Source organism: Neopsephotus bourkii, unplaced genomic scaffold (genome assembly GCF_033783945.1).
Source record: "Neopsephotus bourkii isolate Nb327-2 ecotype Australia unplaced genomic scaffold, CSIRO-AGI_Nbou_v1 NB_196, whole genome shotgun sequence".
Classification (NCBI taxonomy): Eukaryota; Metazoa; Chordata; class Aves; order Psittaciformes; family Psittacidae; genus Neopsephotus; species Neopsephotus bourkii.
Genome location: NW_026900709.1, coordinates 9,805,666 through 9,828,284, shown reverse-complemented (window position 1 = coordinate 9,828,284; position 22,619 = coordinate 9,805,666). Strand labels below are relative to the sequence as shown.

The 22,619-nt window shown below is 39.1% G+C and overlaps 2 protein-coding genes across 3 annotated transcripts; one reads left to right on the top strand and one right to left on the bottom strand.

Annotated features, from left to right (window-relative positions):
• FKBP7 (FKBP prolyl isomerase 7) lies at positions 1 to 4,698 on the bottom strand. The gene is made up of 4 exons (XM_061379422.1): positions 4,458 to 4,698; positions 3,028 to 3,179; positions 668 to 801; positions 1 to 360 (listed from the first exon to the last, which is right to left on the bottom strand). The coding sequence occupies exons 1-4, from the start codon at positions 4,658 to 4,660 to the stop codon at positions 199 to 201; spliced, it is 651 nt and encodes a 216-aa protein (XP_061235406.1). The 5' UTR covers positions 4,661 to 4,698; the 3' UTR covers positions 1 to 198.
• A 100-nt stretch (positions 4,699 to 4,798) lies between these two features.
• Positions 4,799 to 16,223, top strand: PLEKHA3 (pleckstrin homology domain containing A3). Of its 2 annotated transcripts, XM_061379402.1 has the most exons (8): positions 4,804 to 5,117; positions 7,831 to 7,947; positions 10,230 to 10,385; positions 11,060 to 11,196; positions 12,172 to 12,336; positions 13,490 to 13,533; positions 14,072 to 14,187; positions 15,854 to 16,223. In XM_061379402.1, the coding sequence occupies exons 1-8, from the start codon at positions 5,078 to 5,080 to the stop codon at positions 15,979 to 15,981; spliced, it is 903 nt and encodes a 300-aa protein (XP_061235386.1). In that variant the 5' UTR covers positions 4,804 to 5,077; the 3' UTR covers positions 15,982 to 16,223. The 2 variants fall into 2 exon arrangements, with proteins under 2 accessions (XP_061235393.1, XP_061235386.1); XM_061379409.1 differs by lacking the exon at positions 7,831 to 7,947 and having other exon boundaries at positions 4,799 to 5,117.
• The last annotated feature ends 6,396 nt before the right edge of the window (positions 16,224 to 22,619 follow it).

Genomic DNA, 22,619 nt, shown 5'->3' with positions numbered 1-22,619 from the left:
TAGTGTTTTTCAATTTTATTTCTTTCTTTTGAGATATCTAACATTGTATTAGTTGAATGCTAAAAATAAGATTTTTACAGTCATTTTAAGAGGTATAAAAAGATGTCACCATAAAAAAAAATACAAAAATTTCTGTGACAAAATTATTACTATTTAAAATTCAGTGTCCAGAAAATGGCCACAGATTTTTCTAAGTACTCAGAGTTCATCATGCTGATAGACATTGTACTCCTTTGCTGATATGAAACCATCTCCATCGTGGTCATTCTTCTTAAATATATCAGCTAAGATTTCATCATGGACTGACGGATGACGTTTTTTGCCGTCTCTTGCAAATTCTTCTTTCAAATACTGGCTTATCTAGAAGAAAAAAGTCCAACCGTTGTGGCTTTTATGACAGTACTCAAAAGCTATCTTCAAGGACAGCTGGGGTATATATATATAAGTTATTGTGACTCCAGGGCAGACACACCTTAAGTTTGTTTCCCAGCAAGTCCAAGACATACTAAGGAATTAAAGCAAATTTCAGAATTGCATGGTGTAGTTTATGTAAGCTCACAGAAGCATTACACGATCAACTGCAGCAGAGGCACCTCATGTAAAGATAATGCTATGCAGCTATACCTATAGTTTTATACATTATTTATTTCATGTTACATCATATTACCTCAAGTTCAGAGAGTTTCTTGTCACCGTCCTTGTCGATTTGATTGAATGCTTCAACACTGCGAGGTCCCTTATTTACTGCATAAAGTTCAATCTCAAAGATCAGTGTTGCATTGGGTGGAATCTTGACCTGTGCTATGAATAAAAAAAGCATTTAAGAAATAAGACACTAGGGTCAGAGATCACACACATGATGAATTCACACATAAAGAGTCTTGGGGTTTTGTTACAAAAGGCAGTGTTAATATTAACCTTAAACTCTGAATTTAAATATATACAGCTAGACAGCAAGACTGTTCACATTCTGTTAGATAAATGATTTTGAGAGAGATTTGCAAATAGTGAAATTTCCTGAAATGAAATTACATTGCTCATATCAATTCAGGTACTTTTAAAAATTAAGAAGGTTTGTGTTATCATGAAAAACAAGTTTTTCTGAAGTTCTCACTCTTTCACATACTATCAGATGATGGATTTTATTGAGAGAGTGGTTCTAAGGCATATGCCTTTATTCAGTATCTGCAATCTGATTTTAAAGATTATATGAAAAGAGCAATGCTCATATGTATTTTCCATGTGAAGAAACAAGCAGGAAAAATCAAGTTTTACCAACTTACTATGAATTATACCTATGTTAAAGGTCTTGATGTAAAATAATGTTTAAAATATACATATCATTAGAAAGAAGCAACAGAATGTAAGTTATTCACACACACACAAAAACCCTCAAACAAACAAACAAATCCTAGCCCCCCCCAAAGAAAAACAATCACAAACTACTAGAATATTTTGTCTGGTCTCTGAAATAAAAAATACATTAGACTTAATTATTCCTGTGTCAAAGCATTTTCTGGTATCTGATGTAAAAACACCACTGCCTTATAGGTCAGTATATCATGCATCTGGCAAAGAAAAAAGGAACTGAAGAGAGTCAGTAACAAACTAATGAGATGTAAAATAGTGCCAAAAAAGCATCAAGAAATCATGCAGCATAAAATTAAAATGTAAACATGCAAGTTGCTTCTATTCATAGCCAAAGTCACTGAGCATGACATTGTAACCGCAAAATTTTGACAGAATTTTGAGCTTGTGCTCATCCTTAAAGAAAAATTAGAGAATCTACTTTGTTTGTAAACAGAAGGTAAACAAAACTATTATTCACACTATTCATCTAAAATATCCATAGTAAAAATGACAAGGTTTAGAGTTCAGAAAATTTTCCTCTTACAAACTTTAGAAATGTGGAAGCTTTAAATATCTGAATATAAATCATGTTTTATACACTATTTACAGAAGAAAGATAAAATACTAGAATTCAGTACCAGTAGTTTACAAACATACATACCAACAAAGGAAAGATACGTAAAGATTTAGAAAGCCACATGCATCTTTTTTAATCAAGATTAGGCAGGCATCTTCCCCAGCATGCAGGAATACGCTGAGACATACGCAGAGGACAGGTATGCTGAGGAGAAATAACACTTTCTTGAAATGCTACCTAGAACAAACAACACTAGTGTTAAAGATTTGTATCAGTGTTTTTCCTTGTTGTTATGAGACTTATGAGACATTATGCTCAAGGGGGAAAATTTATTCCTAGTGAACTTCAATGGCTACAATGGAATTGTATGAAAGACAAAATTGGTGCATGGAATTCTGACACAGTATCACTACCAAGCCATTGTTATCGTGCAGGAGCTACCTTTTCACAGAAACTACTACACTCTAGTCAGAGCTGAATTTAAGTTATCTACAGTTAAGTGCTGAAACACTGCATAAAAACTCTAACTTTTTTTTTTAACTAGACTGCACACTTAAGCATCTTGAATTCAAGTCAGATTTAATGCATTGTACTATTGCAATTACGTAACGTGATATTGTCTGCTAACCATTCAGAATGTAAGCAGTATTTTAAACAACCTATTTATACTTGGATAATTCTGTGGCATGCACTGGACTACATTCCATTTTGCTCAGAAGATGCAGAATGTCACTGAAAGGCTGAGTAAGAGTCAAATAACAGAAACATGAGTAAAATATAACAGATCAAGACAAAAAATGCTGATATGAATAATGAAGATTTTCCTCTTGCTGTCAATTTTTCGTATTATGGAAAGACTTGGAAAAATACATGAGGTCCCATGTCCTGAATTCTACTGCAAACTGCAAAGCCTGGGTGCGGGCCTATGAGGACTACTTAAACTGCATAGGAATGAACAGGATTAAGATGCACAGCTGCAGTCATCACCTTCAGTGCCTCCACAAATAACAGGAACAGCAATTCTGAAGAGTCATTTACAATAATGTGTTAGAAAGGGTGTAACAGAGGAAAGACAAAGTTTAGTATTAAAACTTTTTTACCATATCCTTGCTGTCCATATGCAAGTGATGGAGGAATGATCACTTTCCGTTTTTCTCCAGGACACATATTCATCATAGCAATGTCTAACCCTTTTATGACTTGTCCAACACCCAGAACGAACCACTTTGGATGACCTTCATTTTGCGTCCGGCTATTAAAAGAGTTGTGAATGGGTAACACTGAGTTTAGGTGTTTTTTTTTTATATAATATATATATATAAATATATTAGTAGTCAGTAAAAGCATACATTAAATTATTAGAACACAAGAATGCTTACAGCGCAAGAATATATAACACTTTGTCTACATTTATAATTAAGGTCAAATCTTGAGATGTATAAGAGGCAATCTCTTTTAGAAATACAGTAAAAAAACCACTCTATGTGCCAAAAGCAGTTGCTTCCAGAGGCAAAAAAACCCAAACAAGTAAACCACCAAAAAATGCAAGTAAAAATTATAGTAAAAAGTTAAATGTAGAATTATCCTATACTAATTTTTTTTTCTTAAATGATACAAGTGGAGGGAATTAATAAAGATTTTAAACTAAGCTTTTGTTTTAAACTATGCTTTTGTCTGATCAGTCCAGTATGGGTAAGGACTGAGCCAGGTACCTGAAGGAAGGAAAAGATCTTCCTCCATAGGTCTTGCCCAGGTGAGTCCCAGCTCAGTAGGATGGACCACCCACCATTAAAAGCAAGGCACTGCAAAAATAAAGCTTCCGCACAATGGTTTCTGTGTAAGGCAAGCTAAACCAAGCTAAAACAGCCTGAAGAAGCTGAAACAGCCTGAAAATGGATGGCACAGAGTGAAAAAGTAAAAACCTAAATGCTAACACTGGGACAACGAGGATGGCAGCAGAATCAAGGAAGAAAGCAGAGATAGGCCAGGGGCATAAATACTGCAAGCCACTAGTGTAACTACAGGGTGCCCTGCACAATGCGAACTATGTGGAAGTTGTCTAAAATAGCCTGCATCCCTACCAGAGCTCCTCCTCCAAACCCGAGTTTTTCTGTACAGATTACAGCTCAGAACATGGCAAGTGATTATACAGTGGGCGTTTTTTCACTCTGCTAAAGGGGTTCTCCATGTGACGTGCTATCAGCAACCCTCCAAACTGGCTGTCAGTGTCAAGGGGTGGCTTTGGTTTACAGCTCATCTAGGTGCTGGTCCCTCTTGACCCTAGGTAAATCCTGCATTCTCTCCGCGGAACCAAAAAAGGCTGAGATGGGGAGAAACGACATCATTAGTATGGACCCCAATCTATGCCCAAAATGGGGGTACAATGGGTCCCGCTTACCCAGCCGAGGTAACCCTTCTGGCTGGGTAAGCGGGACCCAGGGCTCCTGGGGATGAGACAGCTTTGCCACGTACACCACCCGGCCTGGGGCCCACCTTCCCTTCCACCCTACCCAGTGCCCTGGAAGCCCACCTGCAGTAAAACTTGGATCCGTTGCTGGCCAGGAAACCGTCATAGTGCGCGTTCAGCAGATCCCCCTTCTTGCTCTTGGGGCTGCAGACCTCAGGGAGGTGCAGCACCTCTATTTTAACCTCCTCCGTCGCCGCGCCGCCTTCAGCCTGCGTCTGGGCGGCCAGCAAGGCCAGCGGCAGGAGTAGCAGTAGCCCGCGGCCCATGTCGTTGAGAGGAGGTCGCCGGCGTGGCACTGGACCCGCTAGGCGGCGGGGCGGGGGCTGAGTCGCGGCGATGGGCCCGGCCTAAACCCAGGCAGCGGCAGCTCCGGGGTGGGCGGTGCTGCGAGCCGGCCCCCTCCACTCAGGAAGTGAAAGGGACGTCAGGAAACAACGACGGGGGCTGTCGGGGCCGAGGAGTGCGGTCGGGCGCGCATGGGAGATGCGGAGCGCCCCGCGGGCCGGGTGGCGCCGCCGGGGCCGCCGCGGGCCGCCGCGCCTGAGCTGAACGGCCCCGCCTCCGTGCGCGCAGGGAGCTGCAGCGGCGGGGACGGGAGGTGAGCGCCCATCCCCGCCGCGGCGGTCGCCGCCAGTTCCCCGCGGTGGAGCAGGAGGATGCGGCCCAGCGTCGGGCTCTGAGCGATGGAGGGCGTCCTGTACAAGTGGACCAACTACCTGGCGGGTAGGCGGCGGGAGCGGGGCCTCAGGGAACGGTGGTGGTTGAGGCGGCTGGGGCCTGCAGTATAGGGGCAGTTGGCCTCATCCCGCCTTCCCGGGGGCGGCTGGGAGCTGTGTTTATCGCGGTGGCTGAGAAATGATCGCTGTTCGTTTTCAAGGCCGAGCCGCTGCGTAGCGGCCGAGCGGCACCCCGGAGACCGGCGGCCTGGAGCTGGAACCGGCGCCGGGGCCGTCCCGGGGGGGCGGTGCGGCTCGGCAGCGCTCCCCGCGCGCTTCCGTGTGTGTGGCGTGGGAGGGGGTGGCAGGCCGCGGCCAAGCATGAGCCCTGTGGGCACCAGGGCGGCCCCCAGAGCCTCCCAACCCTACTGTGCCCTGCCCCTCCGCCTACCCTGCGAACTGGGTGGGCAGGTGCGCCTTGAGACCTGGATAGCGCCTTGCTGAGTTGGTCAGGGACTACGAACAGGACAGGCTGGAGGGAAGCGCCGCCCGAAGTGTTCAGTTCTAACGGCCCAGCGAAGTGTACAGAGCATAATCTTTTACTGGGCAAATATATATCCGTATATACTGGTGTTCCAATGAAAGAGAATAGTTGTACTGTAATTAAATAGCTATTTGGTAAGATATTTTTGTCATTTCTTCGTTATAAATGTGGAGAAAACGCATATAGGAAAAATTGTGGTTATGAAAGAAACGATGAGCGTAAGTTTCTTTTCAAAATAGAATGGAAAATGTCACTTTCACTTATCTGAACAAAAAAGTTACTGTAGCAAAATGTAAAAGGTCACAGGTAATGAGCCCTTGAGGTGGTTGGTATAAACTTCCCATTTGAAGGCTGTTATTTAAGAAGTAAATATTCAACAGTAACTGTGATTGCTGTGCAGGCAATAGACTGTTACACCAACACAGCTAACTTCTGCTAAAAGTAGCCCTCTAAAACAGCAAACTGCAGAACCCTTCCTTTAGTGTGTGCTGGCAAGCTGATAGCATCTGCTCTTGCCTTTCAAAATTACAGTGCTTCAGGAATTCCCTCAATTTCTGCAGTGTAGGAGGGCAGCAAATTAAAAAGCAAAATCTAGTCAGTAAAGTTTTTAGATATTATTACCAACTTTCTTGGAACTCTACTGTCTGTGTCTGTAGCCAGAAATAGGCTGTAGGACTTGCTGTCTGTCATTGATGGTAGAAGCCAGGCAGTAAAGGAGCTTGTTACTGTACCCGAAGCATTGTAGAAAACATTTAATTTCTCCTTCATTAAAAGCAAATCAGAAATGCAGCTTTATTCCCCACCCCCCAAATAATATATGTGCATCTAAGAATTTGTGAACTAAAGAATTGTTAAAAATTTTGTCAAGCATAGGATGCTTTGTTTGCCCAGTTTGAAATCAGAAGAGGTGTTTTTGTTCTTTAGCTTGCTTCTGTGAGGCATTTGGAGTCTTTCAAGTCCTTTGCTTCTGTTTTTTCCAGTACCGGCATAATAGGAGGCTGGAAAAGTCATACGTGTAGGGTCCCTTGTTATGAGAATTGAGACAGGCATTGACTCACCAACTGTGCATGCTCTTAGGAGATAAGAGCATCACAGAGTTAATGTTTTGTAACACAGTATAGCAGGAAAAAAAACCACATTCGTGCATTTCTGAGCTGCATTTTACTGGACAGGGTCTTTAGTACCCTAACTGAGCAGGAAGTTCAAGTTTGGTGTTGAGTGTAAAATAAAAGGATAATCTGCTTCTGTTGAACAGCTGATCTAGACTGTAGTGGGCCAGTTTAATTGTAACGCTCTACTGGAATATTTTAATTCTATTTTTATAAACAAAGGTGATTTACTAGGCAAAGTGGTTTGCATTTAGTTGTATTAGACATTCGGGCACCTATTCCAATGGCTGATGTTCTATGAAGCTGTGATTAGAAAAAGGGGAAAAAAGGAAAGAAAAGAAGACTGCTAATATACTTTAATCCGAGAAGGCCCATGACAGTAATTCAGTATGTGTTGTGATGCTGCATAGAGTTCTCATAGATCTTTGTGTCTATGCATAAACTGCTCTGTTTTGTAAAAGTAGTAAAGTCAGAGATTATTATATAATTTTGCTAATGCAAAGTTGATAAAAACCTTAGTAGAGGAGCTGGTGTATGCTGTCCTCACAAATGGACTAGGGCTGTAAGCCATGTCTCAGTTCTTCACATAATACCTGACATTAGATTGTTGTTGAGCAATGGAGCTGGGCTTCTTTCAGAGAAAGTTAGAGTGAAATACGAAGTTTTCACTGGCACAGAATAGGCAGAGGGAGAGCCTCGGTAGCAGCTGGTAACATCAGTCACTTTTTTGTATCTTACAAGTAAGTTCCTACAGTCTCCAGAAAGTCTACCTGAAAAATACACTTGAATGAGAATGGTTCTTTAGAGGTACATAATTTATCAGCCTTCAAAATAGGCTTCCTTAGTGGCTAAATTGATATTTAAGTTTGCTTTAGAATGGAATATGGTGAAAACTGGAATACTGCTTATCTTGCATCCAAAAAGAATGGGAATGAAAATATCCATATAATACTAGTCTTATTATAGAGGGGCTGTGATCTTTAGCCTCTGCAGATTGTTTACTTCCTGGTGTGTTAAAACGATAGTTTAATGTTTGCATTTTTAATAAAAGTTTTAACAGTCAAAGAGCTGAGTTTGATTTGCAATTTAGTAATTAGGCTGAACTTACTTTTCATTATTCTCACTAGGTTGGCAGCCTCGGTGGTTTGTTTTAGACAATGGGATATTGTCATACTATGATTCACAGGATGATGTTTGCAAAGGCAGCAAAGGAAGTATAAAAATGGCTGTGTGTGAAATTAAAGGTAAGAATTAATAGATTTATGCTTGATGAAATTTTAGCTGCCAAGGAAGTAGAAGAGATCACTGTTGTGGTTTAGCCCCAGCTGGCAACTAAGTACCAGGCAGCTGCTTGCTCACTCCCATGTGGGATGGGGAGAAGAACTGGAAAAAGATAAAACCTCGTGGATTAAGAACAGTTTGATAATTGAAATAAAGTAAAATATAATACTAATAGGAAATTAAAAGAGATAAATAAAACCCAAGGAAACCAAGTGATGCACAGTATAATTGCTTATCATCTGCTGACTGATGCCCAGCTCATCGGCAAGCTGTGATCAGCCCCTTCTGGCCAACTGCCCCCAGTTCATGTACTGAGAAAGATGTTCTGTGCAATGGAATATCCCTTTGGCTAGTTTGGGTCATCTGTCCTGGCTGTGCTCCCTCCCAGCTTCCTGTGCATCTCCACACTGGCAGAGCATGGAAAACTGAAAGTCCTTGATTAACGTAAATGCTTCTTAACAACTAAAACATCTGTGTGTTATCAACCTTATTCTCAGACTAAAGCCAAAACACTGCACTGAAAGCAGAAAATAAACTTTGTCCCAGCTGAACCCAGGACAGACACTGAATCATGAATGCTAATTTTTCAGAAGAGCACCAGCAGTGACCCAAAAGGGGACATTATTATAAACCAGAGATGTTTAGTCTTTTGTTTTCCTGAGTAATTTTTACTTTAGTCACAGTTAGCAGCTGCCCACATGCATAAGTGATGGATATAGTAGAGTTAGTAAGTGAACTGTTTGTGTCAGACCGTAAGTTTAGCATTTGGTGTATCTTAATCTGTAGGTCAACCTCCTTGGCTAATAGGAAGGCATTATCTAACTCTTAAGTGTTTTCAGCTCTTCACGTCTTTCCAGATACCTGCAGATGATTGGGCTTTTGAAGTGGATACTTTATGAAAAAGTGGGGGTTCTTATTTTACATGGGCCAATAGGTGTTTTTCATGTAGTAACCCCTTTTTGTTGCTGTTCCTTTAGCATAGATGAAATCAGTAATGTGAAGTGGAAGATCCCATTTTTTGGCCATTTCAGTAGTTTCTTGCTTGTCATCTTGTTGTTTTGGTGAAGAAAAGATAATAGTTGAAGTCTGGATTTGGTGGAGTCTCCTGCATCCATGACTAGTGGGGTGTGAGTCTGAATGGACTGTGGTTGATAACATGAAACTCAGCAGTATATTCAGTTATGATGCAGTGTTGAGTATAATAGACTATAAACAAAAGTCCCTGTCAGGTCTTCATTCTAGGTCTCTGCCACTTGAAGACAGATTTCATCTAGAAGGGTGTCCTGGGTTTAGCAGTAGCAGTCATTTTTCTCTTTCTTGGTAGCTGGTGCAGTGCTGTGTTTTGACTTTCGGGCTGGAAACAAAGCTGATAAAAATGATGTTTTGGTTTAGCCAAGGACTTTGTGAGCCTCATGCTCTGCCAGGGAGGAGGGAAGCCGGGAGGAAGCAGAGACAGGACACCTGACCCAAACTGACCAAAGAAGTATTCCATACCACAGCACGTCATGCCCAGGAGGTAACTGGGAGTTACCCGGAAGGGCTAAGTGGACTGCAAGGTTGGAGGAGGTATCGGTTGGTGCTTGGTCGGGCTGGGGGGGGAGCGAGTTATCGGTTGCCTGGTGCTGAGGTGTTGTATTCTCTTCCCTTGTTATTTCCTTTATCATTACTATTATTGGTGGTAGCAGGAGTGATTTGTGTTATACCTTAGTTACTAAACTGTCCTTATCTCAACCCGTGGGAGTTGCATTCTTTATGATTCTCCTCTCCGTCCCTCCGGGAATAGGGGGAGGGCAGGAAGGGGGGGGAGTGGGTGAAAAGATGTCTGGCTGGGGTTAAACCACGACAAAGGGAGATTACTTCAGTTTTTAAGTCTACTCCTCATAAATATTTGTCCTTACAATAAAGCTCTTCAGTTTGTCATGTTTAGACCAGGTTTGGAATACAACAGTTATTACAGATTCATATTCAGTATATTGTTAATGCAGAAAGGGAACCTCATTGTACTTGAGTCTGGATACTGTTTGGTGTCTTGTGTTCCTTCTGACTTGAAGGCACGCTGGGGAGAAGGGTTGAGCAGCTTTGGCTTTTTGATATTTAGTAGTGGTGCATTGTGATTTACTGTATTACTATGGGATTGTAATAAACACTTAAAAATACTTAAATAATTTGTTCAGTTTTTAATAAATAATTGCTACTGAGTTTATTTTTTTCTTCAAAATTGTTTTGTTTTCTCCTCTATCGTAAGTTCATGCAACAGACAACACAAGGATGGAGCTAATCATCCCAGGGGAACAACATTTCTATATGAAAGCAGTTAATGCAGCTGAAAGGCAAAGGTGGCTGGTAGCACTTGGGAGTGCAAAAGCCTGTTTAGCAGATATCAGAACAAAAAAAGAAAAAGGTATGTATGTATTTCTTAGAGCATGTACAATCTTACCGCTTTTTGAAATGCTTGGTTTTAGATAATAGTAGTGCAAATATTGTGGTAGAAAGCCAATGCTGATTGTCTTTCTTTAAATATAAATTGTAATTATTTCTAGTCATCTATATGGTAAATTCCTGCTTGATGTTTGTCTTAGAGGTCACCTCCATTGACCTTTTCTATCTTTAAGAAGCTGAAATACCACCAATTTCTTGTCATTAGAAGAACAAACCTACTGTTTGTAGCTGTGTGACACTGTTTTATTTCTGCTGGTTTGATTCTTTCTTGTTAATATTGGTTTTCCCATAATTTTTCTTGGATGGGTTAATGTAACCATTTCCAGCAAATTCTGTGGACGTAAATTTCATTCATTTATTTTTTTATGAATTACCTTGTATCTAGAAAGATTTCAACTTTATCTTTCCTGTATTATGTCTCTCTCATAATAGTCATTAAATTAGCATCAGTTATCCAAAGGTACAGACTATAGTCTGCTTCAGGTACTGTTCTTGACTCACTGCAGAATCCAATTTTCGTCAAAAGTAAATGAAAGTGAATTTTTAAACTGACACTTAAAATGAAAAGTGCTTAAAAATTAAAATGGTTACATACATTGCATGCAGTAAGTTGATATTTCCATTGTTTTTTTATAGAAATAAGTGAGACCAATGAATCTCTTAAAACCAAAATGTCCGAACTTCGTCTCTACTGTGATCTTTTAATGCAGCAAGTTCATACAATACAAGAATTTGTTCACCATGATGAGACTCACTCTCCTCCCAGCATTGAGGTATAGAATTTCTCAAATGCCATTGGAGAAACTAATTATATAATACACCTCAAGTTTTTGTTGACATCTTACTTTTTCATCTCCCTAATGAGAGGAGATTTAGCCTAAGGTCAGTTTCTGAGTGCTTGTTTGTATATAATGCTAACAGTGATTATATGTGCATAAAGTGCCTGGGTGATTTAACTGTAATTCTAATGTGCATTAGGAAGAAATTGTGTTATTTATCACTTGGTTAAAAGGCCAGAAAGACTCCCATATGAGATATGCAGTAATTTGTCGTTTCACATCTCTGTTGTGGGCAGAGTTGAAATGACCTTGTTTATCCATTCTTCTTTTTGTAGCAGGGTGTTCCATTGTTTTTTCAGAGAAAGTTAGTGTTACAGGTAATGGAAACCTACAGTGCAGATACATCTCTCTGAATATGCACAAGTAGAATTATTCTAGTATTTCTGCTTTGGAATGAAAGTTGACTGGAAATTATGAATGACTTTGTTCTTCTCATTCTTAAGCAGTGCGTGGGCATTATTCTTGTCCACTTCTAGGGCAAAGCGAGGGGTTGCATTTAGTCACAACACAGCAAATTGTTGTCAATGTACAGTGAGGTAAAACTGACTTGCGGGCTCCTTGCACTGAAGCAATAAAGCTGTTATGTTCTGCTGCAGTTCATTTATCTTGCCGAATGATCTTCTGATACATGTTTGTCACTCTGAGACAAGCTCTGCAGTAAAAAAATTCTGCTATTGTTGATTGATACCCTAAAGAAATTCAGATGTTAGAAAGAAATTATAATGCTGTCACATTTGTTTGCTTAAATTAATCTCATTGGAAGGTGTACATTTGATTAAATAAAATGGGAAAATGAAGTTCTTAGGGGTAATGAGGGAAATTAGTGTGTGTGTGAGCAGTGGTGGCAGAATTGTATTTGCACCTAATTATTTTTTTTGTATTCTTGCTTATGCTTTCATTTATTTTCAGAACATGAATGAAGCCTCTTCCTTGCTTAGTGCCACATGTAATACGTTTATCACAACGCTTGAAGAATGTGTGAAGATTGCTAATGCCAAGTTTAAGCCAGAAATGTTCCAGCTGCCTCACCCTGATCCCTTAGTTTCTCCTGTGTCACCATCACCTGTCCAAATGGTTTAGACATTTTGAAATACTATTTTTCTCTAAATGGCATTTTGTTGGTTGGATGGGGGGAAGAATGGCGGAAGACTATGCTATTGTTGTGTGCTGTGATGTCAACAGCTGAAATCTTGACTCTGTTATGACCAATGCTGGTCCTAAACATAAATCAATAGTTTTCCATTCCCAGTATTTGTTTGCTAGCCTTTACATGACCAGAGTAATTTATCATACTTGTCAGGACCCTTTCCATGAAGTATCTCATAAATGACGTGAGGTTTAGCTTTTCCTCAGTTCAACTGTTACTTTGGTTTTTAGAAGGCTAGCTGTACACTGATCTTAAAAATTTCATTACCTTGCCTCCTGTTTAAACAGATAAGTGCCTTGTGGCTTGAAGCACTTCAGCAAGATAGCATATCTTTCGGTATATGTAATTCAAAATGTTTGTATTAATCTAACATGTCCTTATCTAACAAAAGGTGAGGATGTTACTTAGGTAACTCTTCACTACTGATTGCTTCCCTTAGTAGGACAGTGTATGTGAAATCATCTTAAATGTCTTCTTGATCGTACATATAGATTCCAAGATGAGCTGCATTGTGGGATTTTGTTGTGGGAATCCCTTTCTTTGCACTTGGATCTCTAGTCTCATTATATTCAATCAGTTTACTTGCAAAGCTGATCATTATTGATTTAAATTAGTTACTTTCTTTGATATGCATAGAGATCTGACAGTGACGGTAGAAGAACCACAAAGAATCAAGAGGCAGGTTATGGCTTTATTGTGTAATGGGTAAATTAAGCAGGCATTTGGTAGAGGAAAAATATCTTGATATTTTGGTGTATCATAGCAATTAACAAATGGCTCTATGAGTAACTTTTGAGCAAGATAGTGTGAATTCCATAGAAACAAGGTAGTAGTTTTTGTAATAAACTGTTTCCTGTTTGAATGCTTTAAAACATTAATTATTGGTGGCAATCTGTCTGTTTTCATAAAGTTAAATCAGATTTTTAACTAAGAATGGTTGCTTTTAATAATAAAAAGATTTCTTCTCTCTTTGTAGAGACTGTAAATAAAGTAAAAATTAATGTAGGTATGCATATATTCATATAAGTAGCTTGTGACGTTTTTTGGTGTGGTTTGTTTTTTGAATTTCCCCCCCTCCAGATGAAGCGTTCCATTAGCCACCCTGGTCCTTGCTATTCAGAAAGGTAATTTTCTATTTTGTTAACATTTTTTCTTCTGTCTAAAAAAAATATTGCTAAACCTGCTAGCATTAAAATCAAAATGTTGAGAAGAATAGTTCACTCAGGGAAAGTACATTAAACAGCATAAATTGATGTAATTTTGAAAACTAAAGGTGTAGATTATTGGTGTTGGTAGCAAATAATGCAGCTGCTGTCTCTAGTGCACTATAAAAATTTCTTCGTGATATCAGTTTTATGCAAATGACTTATTCTGACAAGTCCATTAAATTAGACATAGAGCTTGAATGCTAACATTCTTTTTGGATGAGTATTTCAGATTTTTGAGTTATTTGCATGCAAATAATATATTATTTCCATTTTCAGGCTTTATAATTGTGAAAATGATGTTCTGGTGACTGTGCCATATTTAGTTTAGCCTAGTGAAAAATATTGATGCTAATGGTTTAATATAAGCACCAAAGTTATTTTTAATTTAAAGTATATTAAGTTTGTGTGGGTTGATACAGATTATGCTGACTGATAGATCTCACTTATTTTGTAGGAGTAATCAGTCTGTAAAAGAACCAGTTTCATCTGTTCACCGATTTTCACAGCAGCGCAGAAGAACATACTCTGATACAGAATCTTACACTGATGCTTCCTTTGAAGATTCTCAGAGTGAGTTTGCGAGAGCAGTCGTTTTCCTTTGTCCCATTCTGTACAGTTTATTACACTGTGTACAGCAGTGTGAAAGTGTACGTTTACAGCCTATATCAGCATGAGGAAAAAAGTCTACTGATTTTTGCAAAGATTTGGTTGTAGGACTCCTGTATTACAAATCAGAGTACTTCTGTAGTTTGTTATGTGACTGACTTACGGCTTTCATTCATATTGAAAAGGATCTTACAGCTGGAGTAGTTGTGTTTAAATCAGTGGGACTACTCACAAAATAGACACATAACCAGAAAAGGGATGTTTGTACTAATAGAGTCTTACATGAATGATGTTGTGGTAAGTGGTGTGGAATACTCTTGTTTGCCACCTGCTTGTTGTCACAAAGCAAATACTTTCTGTGACTTCTGTGAGTGACGGGGTAATTTCCACCAAGTGCGTTGCAGAAAGATGGCTCATTTCAGTGGCTGCTTGCTTTTTGTAGAGAACGGCACTATTCTGAAATAGCGCAGCCTAGCCAATAATAAATAAAATCAGCCCCCAAAATTAAGAAATTATGCTGTTGTCAGAGTATTGTTCCATTCTGGTTAGATGGGCCTACTGAGTTAGTAGGCAGTTCTGTCTTCTTTCCTTTTGAATCTTGCTGTCATTTTGACTCCATCCTAATTCCTCTCAGGGAGACTTTGTCTGGTTCTTTTTGACTAGTTCTAGTTTAGTCTTGCTTCCTTTCAGAGTACTTAGTGCCTCACTTGGATTAAAAAACCTGAGGCCTGTGCATTGCTGAAATCTCATGTGAGCACAGAGGTACTAATGCTTTATATTCTATCATGAAGCAAGTTTTTGCACCTGCACACCATTTCCTTGGTTCTCTGATGCTTGCGTGATGCAGGGTGGCCACCTCTTTCACCTCGCTCATCTGCCACCAGCATAGGATATGCCAATATATATCCCAAGCTAATAAAACTTAGTTTAGATCCTATTCTGTGTCTCATCACGAATGTAGGTGCTCAGCAGTCTGGCTTCCTACAGTGCAAAGGTTTTATTGGTACCCATCTGGAGCTTCTAATGTCAGTTACCCTGTCTGATACTTTTCAGGACTGCTGAGAAGAGTCTGACTGTTGCGCCTCTGCTAATACAAGGCTTTTTTGGTTGTAGCTGTAGTTTCTAGCTCAGTGTCTCTGTTTTTTGTTTGTTTGGGTTTTTTTTTTTTGTTGGTTTTCTTTTACTGTGTTGGAAGCTCCCTCTCCTACCTTCCAGTTATCCTTCATTCTTTCTTGTCAGGTAGCTTAGCAATGCCCAGTTTGCAGTAAGTCATTCATTTCATTTTAATGATAGAAAATGTTTTAATTAAATGCTTATTGATGCAAAAGTTCTTTTTTTAAAAAAAAGTTCATGTGTTCCTCTTGGAAAGTATGTCTGCACCTCACAGATTATTGTCCTTCAGAATGTAAACATCATTGTCTATACAAAAAATAAGCTATTACTTGATTTAGACAAGCTGAACATTCTCCATATCCATCATCCTTGGGCATGATATTGATTGAGATCTTTCAGGAAAATTCCAGAGTAATTATGCTTCTGATTGCTTATGTTTAGGAAATACTTAGCAAATAGAATAATCAACAGAGTTTTTTTGAGGTTGACAATTAAATACTGACTGATATTTTCTTAGGATCTGCTCACTGTTCTAGAAGTGCTGTCAATGGAGATCTGGTATCATCAACCATTCCTGAAGAAAATAGATCAGTATCAATGGAAAGATCTGAACTGGAAGAGACTTTTCCATCTTTTTCTTCCTGAAGCAACTGAAAGTATTTAATTTTCGATAAATAATGCTATGCAAAAGCTGCTGTAATTATACTGTTGTTACAGGAAGTAGTCATTTCCCTTTTTAGAAGGATTTCTCTGCACTTTATAGAATAACATAAAAACTATCTTTGAAGTGTATTTTATCTTTATATAGTTTATTTGCAAGAGTATTTTCCTAATATTTCACAGTTTGAATGTGCATTTTTTGGAACAAATGGTGGCTTAACAGATAAGCATCCACATTTGTAAAGGTAGCTCTTTTTAAAAAGTGTGAAGGTCAGACTGATACGTTAGTAAACCTGCAGGTTATAAACATCCTCCAAGAAAAACGAAACCTTTTTGCTGAAGTTCAACTTGTGCCATGCGCCTCTTGGTCATTTGTACCACGTCATCTACCAGGAGCTGTGATAAGCCCTCTGGTGTCTGTGTAGGGGCTGTGGGAACAGGCACTAATGGGTCTACTCTAGCAGCATGATGCTAATTGACATTTGCCTTCTTTAAAAACACAAGGATATACATAATCTGGTCCTTATTTGTAGCCAATGAAGTAGAAATATTTAGTGTATTTTTCTAAGTAAATGTGTAAAAATAACTTAATATGAAGCATTTGTACCAAACATTGGATATTTAATAATTTTTATTTATTTATTCTTTTTTGCATAAAAAATTTCTACCTACTTTCACTACTAAAGATCTAGTAAAGGCTTCAAAATGTGCATAAATTGTTTCTGGGGTGTGTAGTGTCACAAGTAGCTAATGCAGCAGTGTTGAGATTCACTCTGCTCACTTAAGATGTATTTTTAGCAAAAGATTCTGGAAGCAAGAGCTGAAATATTAGCCCATTCAGCTGCTGTTGTAGTCAATATTTGTATCTATACTTATTTTATTTATAACATATTTATACAAGAGGAAGCTTTTGTTTTTGCAACTCCTTTGTATCTTTTGAGGATGGTATACACCAGGAGATGGATTCTGTGCTCAATTACAGTGTCAGTGTAAATTTCAATGCCAGTGTAAATTTGCATTAACTGTAAGTGAGATCAGAGTCTGTCTCTTAATATTTAATAAATAAATAAGAGTATAACAGTGCCTACTAGCACCTTGGTCCATGAGGTTGTTAGTGTTAGCATTGTAAGCTTGTGGGAATTTGGGGGGTATTAATTTAGGGATAAACTTGGTCTATTAAATCTTAGCTGTAGAGCACTTTAAACAAGCCATTTACTGTGTTTGATTTACATAATTGCTAAGTAAATGTACAGGGTTTTTTGCACTCAAGCACATACCAAAATCTGTTTCTGTAATCAAATCTTCTTTAATTTGGTTTAACTAGTCTTCCTTTTGTGTTTATGAATAGTTTGGTGTTTTTGAAGCAAGCTGGAAAGGACAGATGAGAATGGAATGGAAGGTTTCCTTATAAATTTCTGAAATGCTGATTTATCTATACAAAATAGGTCCAAATTTTGAGGAAAAGTATATCAGCTGTTGTCCATGTATAAAATACCAGTTTATCAATCATTATGTCAGGATCAGATGGAACGGAATAATTCGTACAAGTGAAGTTACTTGTGGATATCAGCTCAGAGCTGTCATCTGTGCTCAGTTCTGTCAGTTTTCATGCAACTAGTGTATGCATATCAGCCACACACATGCTTGTACTTTTTGTTTTCTGAATGTTTGCTTTAATGTATTCTGTACAACCCAACAATTGTAAAAATAAGTATTAAAAAAAGATGTTCAGAGAAGTAAAATACGTATTGCAATGAGAGTGTTGTCTTGAATCGTATGCTTAGAGCTGCCTTTTTGCAATTTCACTGGTGTTTCTGCCAGCCTGTTCAGTGTTAATTACATGTCACATTAACAAATACCTTTTTCTGGCTTTCAGCTATGACAGAGAAAATACTTTGGACTTCAGAGTGTGCAAAAGTCCTCTGAGACTGATCACTAAATGTAGAAGTAAATAATAATTTTCAATACTGGATTGTTTAGACAAAACTGGTAATGATTAGATTCAAGCATAAAATTTGCATATTATTTCAGCACTTTTGGGGGTTTCTCCATGCCACTAAAGCTGGAATGATGTTTTTGAATATATGTAACCTGTTCCTGCTAAGGTTAAATCAGCCTATTTATACCTGTGCCAAACTCTGTGGCAAAACCCCTAAAACATGTTTCAATGAAATCGGTGCAGGTGATTGATATGCCATTAAACTTCTGGCATCTGGATCAAAGAAGTAATTTCTGAAAATTACTGAGATTGCAACATTTAGGGGCTTTAAACTTACGAAAATTGATGTCTGTTTCTCTCCACTTAGTGAACAGTATCCTGGGGTTTTGTTTGGGTGTTTGTTTTCTTTTTGCTCCCAGCAAAAAGAGCCTTTGGGATAGGAATACTTAAGAGGTTTCTTCTGCATTTAAAAAAAAATATATTTAAAAATTGAAATTACAGCTATTTATGTTAAGATTATTTTCACAAACTATAAGCATGAGTTTTACTTCTTTTGACATACCAGTTTTAAGTATTGTAGTGCAGCTGTTGTTCCTGCTGGGCTGAACCTAACAGTTTCAGATCTAGAAGAGAAAGTTACTACTAAAGGGGATTTTTATAGGACCTGGGTGCCCAAATCCACAGTTGCCATCCTGAAAATCTCTGCTGTTGGAGACGTTGAAGACCAAGAATGCTGAAGACCAAAGGACCATATGGATTTTTATTATTTCACTTATAAAGCTCCACAGATGAAGGTAATGGTGTATGTGGCTTGGCTTTGCTTGGCTTGGCTTAACTTCACAAGTGAAGATTTGGGAAAGGCTTTAGCCATGCTTACTACAAGCACGATGACCAAGGGCATGTGGGATATGCAAATCTGGTTGAAAAAAGGGTGCTAAGGCAATCAGGAACTGTCCGACCAGGACTGTCATCTCCTGAGCAATCTCGAGCTACCCATGCGCAGGTCCACCCGCATGCAAGGTTGGATCTGCAGGTTCCCATGCACCTTGTCACCTACCGTTTCGACCCTCTCCTATCCATACAGACAAGTGAGAGTAAGCCCTTCCAGCCTGCGCAGTGGATGTTTTAGGTGAAGCGCAGCTTGCACAGAACTGGCCCCACGCTTTAAACCTGAGGTTTACCTGCCACAGCCTAGTTATCTAGGACAGTGACAGCAAAGTCCACAGGTCATAGGTTTTGTAAGAGTATCCTCTTTGATGGAAGACCATACAAGGCTAGATGAGCTCTGTCAGCCCGGGTTTGAAGGTAGTTTTCCTTCTCCTATGAGGAAGGCCTGTCTCCACTAACAAAGATTCGGGAATAGCTTTACCCACGCATTCTGAACAAGACTGTCATCTCCTGGGTCAATCACAAGCGACCAATGATGCAACAGCACAACATCAAGCATCTAGGCAGGATTCTTAGAGGTGTTCAGTCATAAGCCCGCAGATGGTAGCCTTGCACCAGTGGCTCCTCAGCCAAGCGCACACACCAGAGGTCTGAACCTGCGGTTCCTCTCGTACCGAGCAGGGTTACCGTCGTGAGACAGGTTAGTTTTACCCTACTGAACGGTGTATGTACCTCCTTAGAATTGCCACTGTTTTGAAGGGGCTTAGCCCCTTAGCAGCTAGCTTAAGCAGTGAACTAAGGTTTGGAAATTGGACATTCCCCTTCCCATACAGGGCAGGAAACAGTGCTTCACTACCAAACAAACTTAGTAGAAGACAGAGTTATGGCCTGAACTTTAAAACATTCTACAAGAAACACTTTAACTTTGCTCTTCCCACTGTGTGTACAGTAGTGATAAGAAGGTGTCGTTTAGTAATTTAATTGGCATTTTGATAATTGTTAAGTAAGTCTGGATGAGCAATCCAGAATGTTGCTTGGTAAGAGCATGTACACCAATAACCATATCCTGACTGTTCTAGTCATCACACATGGGAGTGAAGGTTAAAGAGGAGAGCACAGTTGTATCCTATGGATGTATTTAATGACAACAAAAAGAGATGGGCCTCCTTCAGCTTTTTCTGAGGGAAGGGTAAACAGCCATCTCCGAGGCTGTTAATTGCAGATGTCAAAGTAATTCTTGAAATCCTGTCACTGGACAGGATTTAAAAGTGTCTTCTCTTTTTCCCGGTGTTTCATGTTCTCTTGTGATTCATACTGCTTTGGCTCCTTCTGTAGCTGCCCTTTCTCAGTACACTCCGTAGGCTGCCTAGGCATTTTCTACAAAGTTTGGGTTACAGTTGCAGAAGTGGGTCATTATTACTTTACCTGGGTCTGACACTTATATTTCTACACACTATCATTTTCTGGTGTGTCAGAGTACTTATTTTCTCTGTCATCCTTCCTCCTTTGTACTGCTGTGGTTAGTACTGTGGTTTGTTCCACTGTGGGAATAATTGACTGATTGATATTTGGCTGTTAATGCTTGTTTTTTTTTTTTGTTTTTTTTTTTTTTTAATAGACATTAAGCATTCAGATTTAATCTTTTTTTATAAAGCCAAGCTGTAAAACCGAAAAAAAAAAAAAAAAAGGAAAAAGTCCCAACTAAAGAAGTTTTATTACTTCATTAGAGGTGTTCTGTTCATACAGTTTTCTCCCTTGAAGGGAAAAGTTGTTGAAACTAGAGGCAAGGATAAAAACTTCAACGCAATGTTAAGACTAGGGTTTCTTGTTTGCTAGTGTGGTAAAATGAATCTGTTTTATGACAGCTATCCATCATCAGAGTTATTTTTCTCAGGCTGCCAAATGTAAAATGTTAGTACAGAACCTGGAGCCCTCTGCAGGTACTGTACTGTACTTGTATGCTGTATACTGTAGCCTTCTACAGGTGCTATTTGTACAGCAGCTCACGGTGTTGTGTAGAAAGTTTTCCTTATGCATTGGGACCCAGGAAACATGAAGTCCAAATGCCTTACACACATAGCGTGGTAGGATCTTTTTCTGAGTTTGGTCCTATAGTGCAATAGATTTTAAAGAAGACAAATGTTAACTTGTACAGTATTCAACCTAATATAGTAAGCAAATAATCTGAAATGTTCGTTGGTCATTTTAGCTTTGTTTTTTATCCAGAGACTGCTTAATCTAGTGTCTGGAAAATGTTACTGTTAAGGGATGTGTTCTGTGAAGCTGAATATTGAAACTTCAGGTTGTGACTTTATCGATGTCACTATATCATCATTCACTGATCAGTCTTGTGTAAAAAAAATATAACTAAAAAAACCCAGAAAAGACGACACTGGCTGAGCAGGTCAGCATGTAAAGTTATCTATTAAAGATGTGTTTCAGCAAAGCCTGTAAGAAATCCTACTTTTAGACATCTGCTTAAAGTTTGGTATGCCTGTACTGGACAGGGTTGGGCCAGAGAGGACCAGGCAGAATGAACTTTCTTACACTGCCGTGACAGTCAGTGTGCTTTCCTCTTGATCAAGTCTAGACTCAGTAGAGGCCACAGAAGACCAAGTTTCCAGTAGCATTTGTGGAGAAGAGTCCATGCTTAAATCTGCACACACACTTAAACACTGTAATATCGCTTCTAAATGTTCCTGGTTCCATCACTTGTAAAAGTCTGGATCTTGTCCTGACCTACAACTTAGCCCTTTCAAAATCCTTATTTTTACTTCAGTCCTTGTTTCATCCCCATTTATTAGCTTTTCCTGCATCATTTGGATAGCTAGTGGTTGATAGCATATCACAGTATCACAGAATTGTAAAGGTTGGAAGGGACCTCTGGAGATCAGTAGTAGGTTTATAGGAAATTAAGAAAAAAAAATCTGTTTCTATAGTGAGATTTTTTAATAGGTTTTTAAACATACTACTTGCTTTACTACTTCCAACAAACTTGAGGATATTTTAGTAGTAGTAGCATGCTGGGAGTCACAGTGATATGCATAGTGTTGCTAACTAACGCTCCTGCTCTACTTAAGAGGATTTTGCAGCTACCGAAGCAGTGTTGCATTGCTGTGTGTGTATTTCCTCCCAAGCTTTTCCTACTGACCAGAATGAATTATAGAAGCAGAATTGCTTCTTTGAATTTAATACTCTTCCCATAGATAACCAAAATTATGCCCTGCCTGCATGGGATTTTTGATTCCTTCCCAAATGTGAAAACAGGCTTTACTTCTCTAGATATGTCAGCTGACTTGAGGGATGGAGAACTGATGGGGCATTGTGCCCTTCATCACCTGTGGTAGGTGAGAACTTCTCGGTCAGGGCAGTTAGGGTCATTAGTCTGTACTAGTTGTAGCTGCCAAAAAAAGGAGGCAATAGTCAGGTTTCCGGGAGGCAGTTTTTTACCCACTTTCAGCAGAGACCATCTATAAAGAAGAGAGATTTTCAATTTACATATACGGGATGTAATGAAAGACCTGTAAATTCACTGAACAGAGGGATAATAAGAACAGCATAATGTTTAGGGATATGCTAGAAATTATCCTTCATTGATAAAAAGCCCATGATGGAAACTTAGTCTGACATTTTTTTGAATCTGACTTCCTTGTGGTGGCCAGGCTGCTTCTGATAGATGGCTGGATTTTCAACAGCTAGTTAGCTACCTAATTTACACTAGAGAACTGTACTGCTACCTTGTATTTTCTTTCAGCAACTCTTCTTGTAGTGTAGTACAGGAACTGTAAAAACAGAG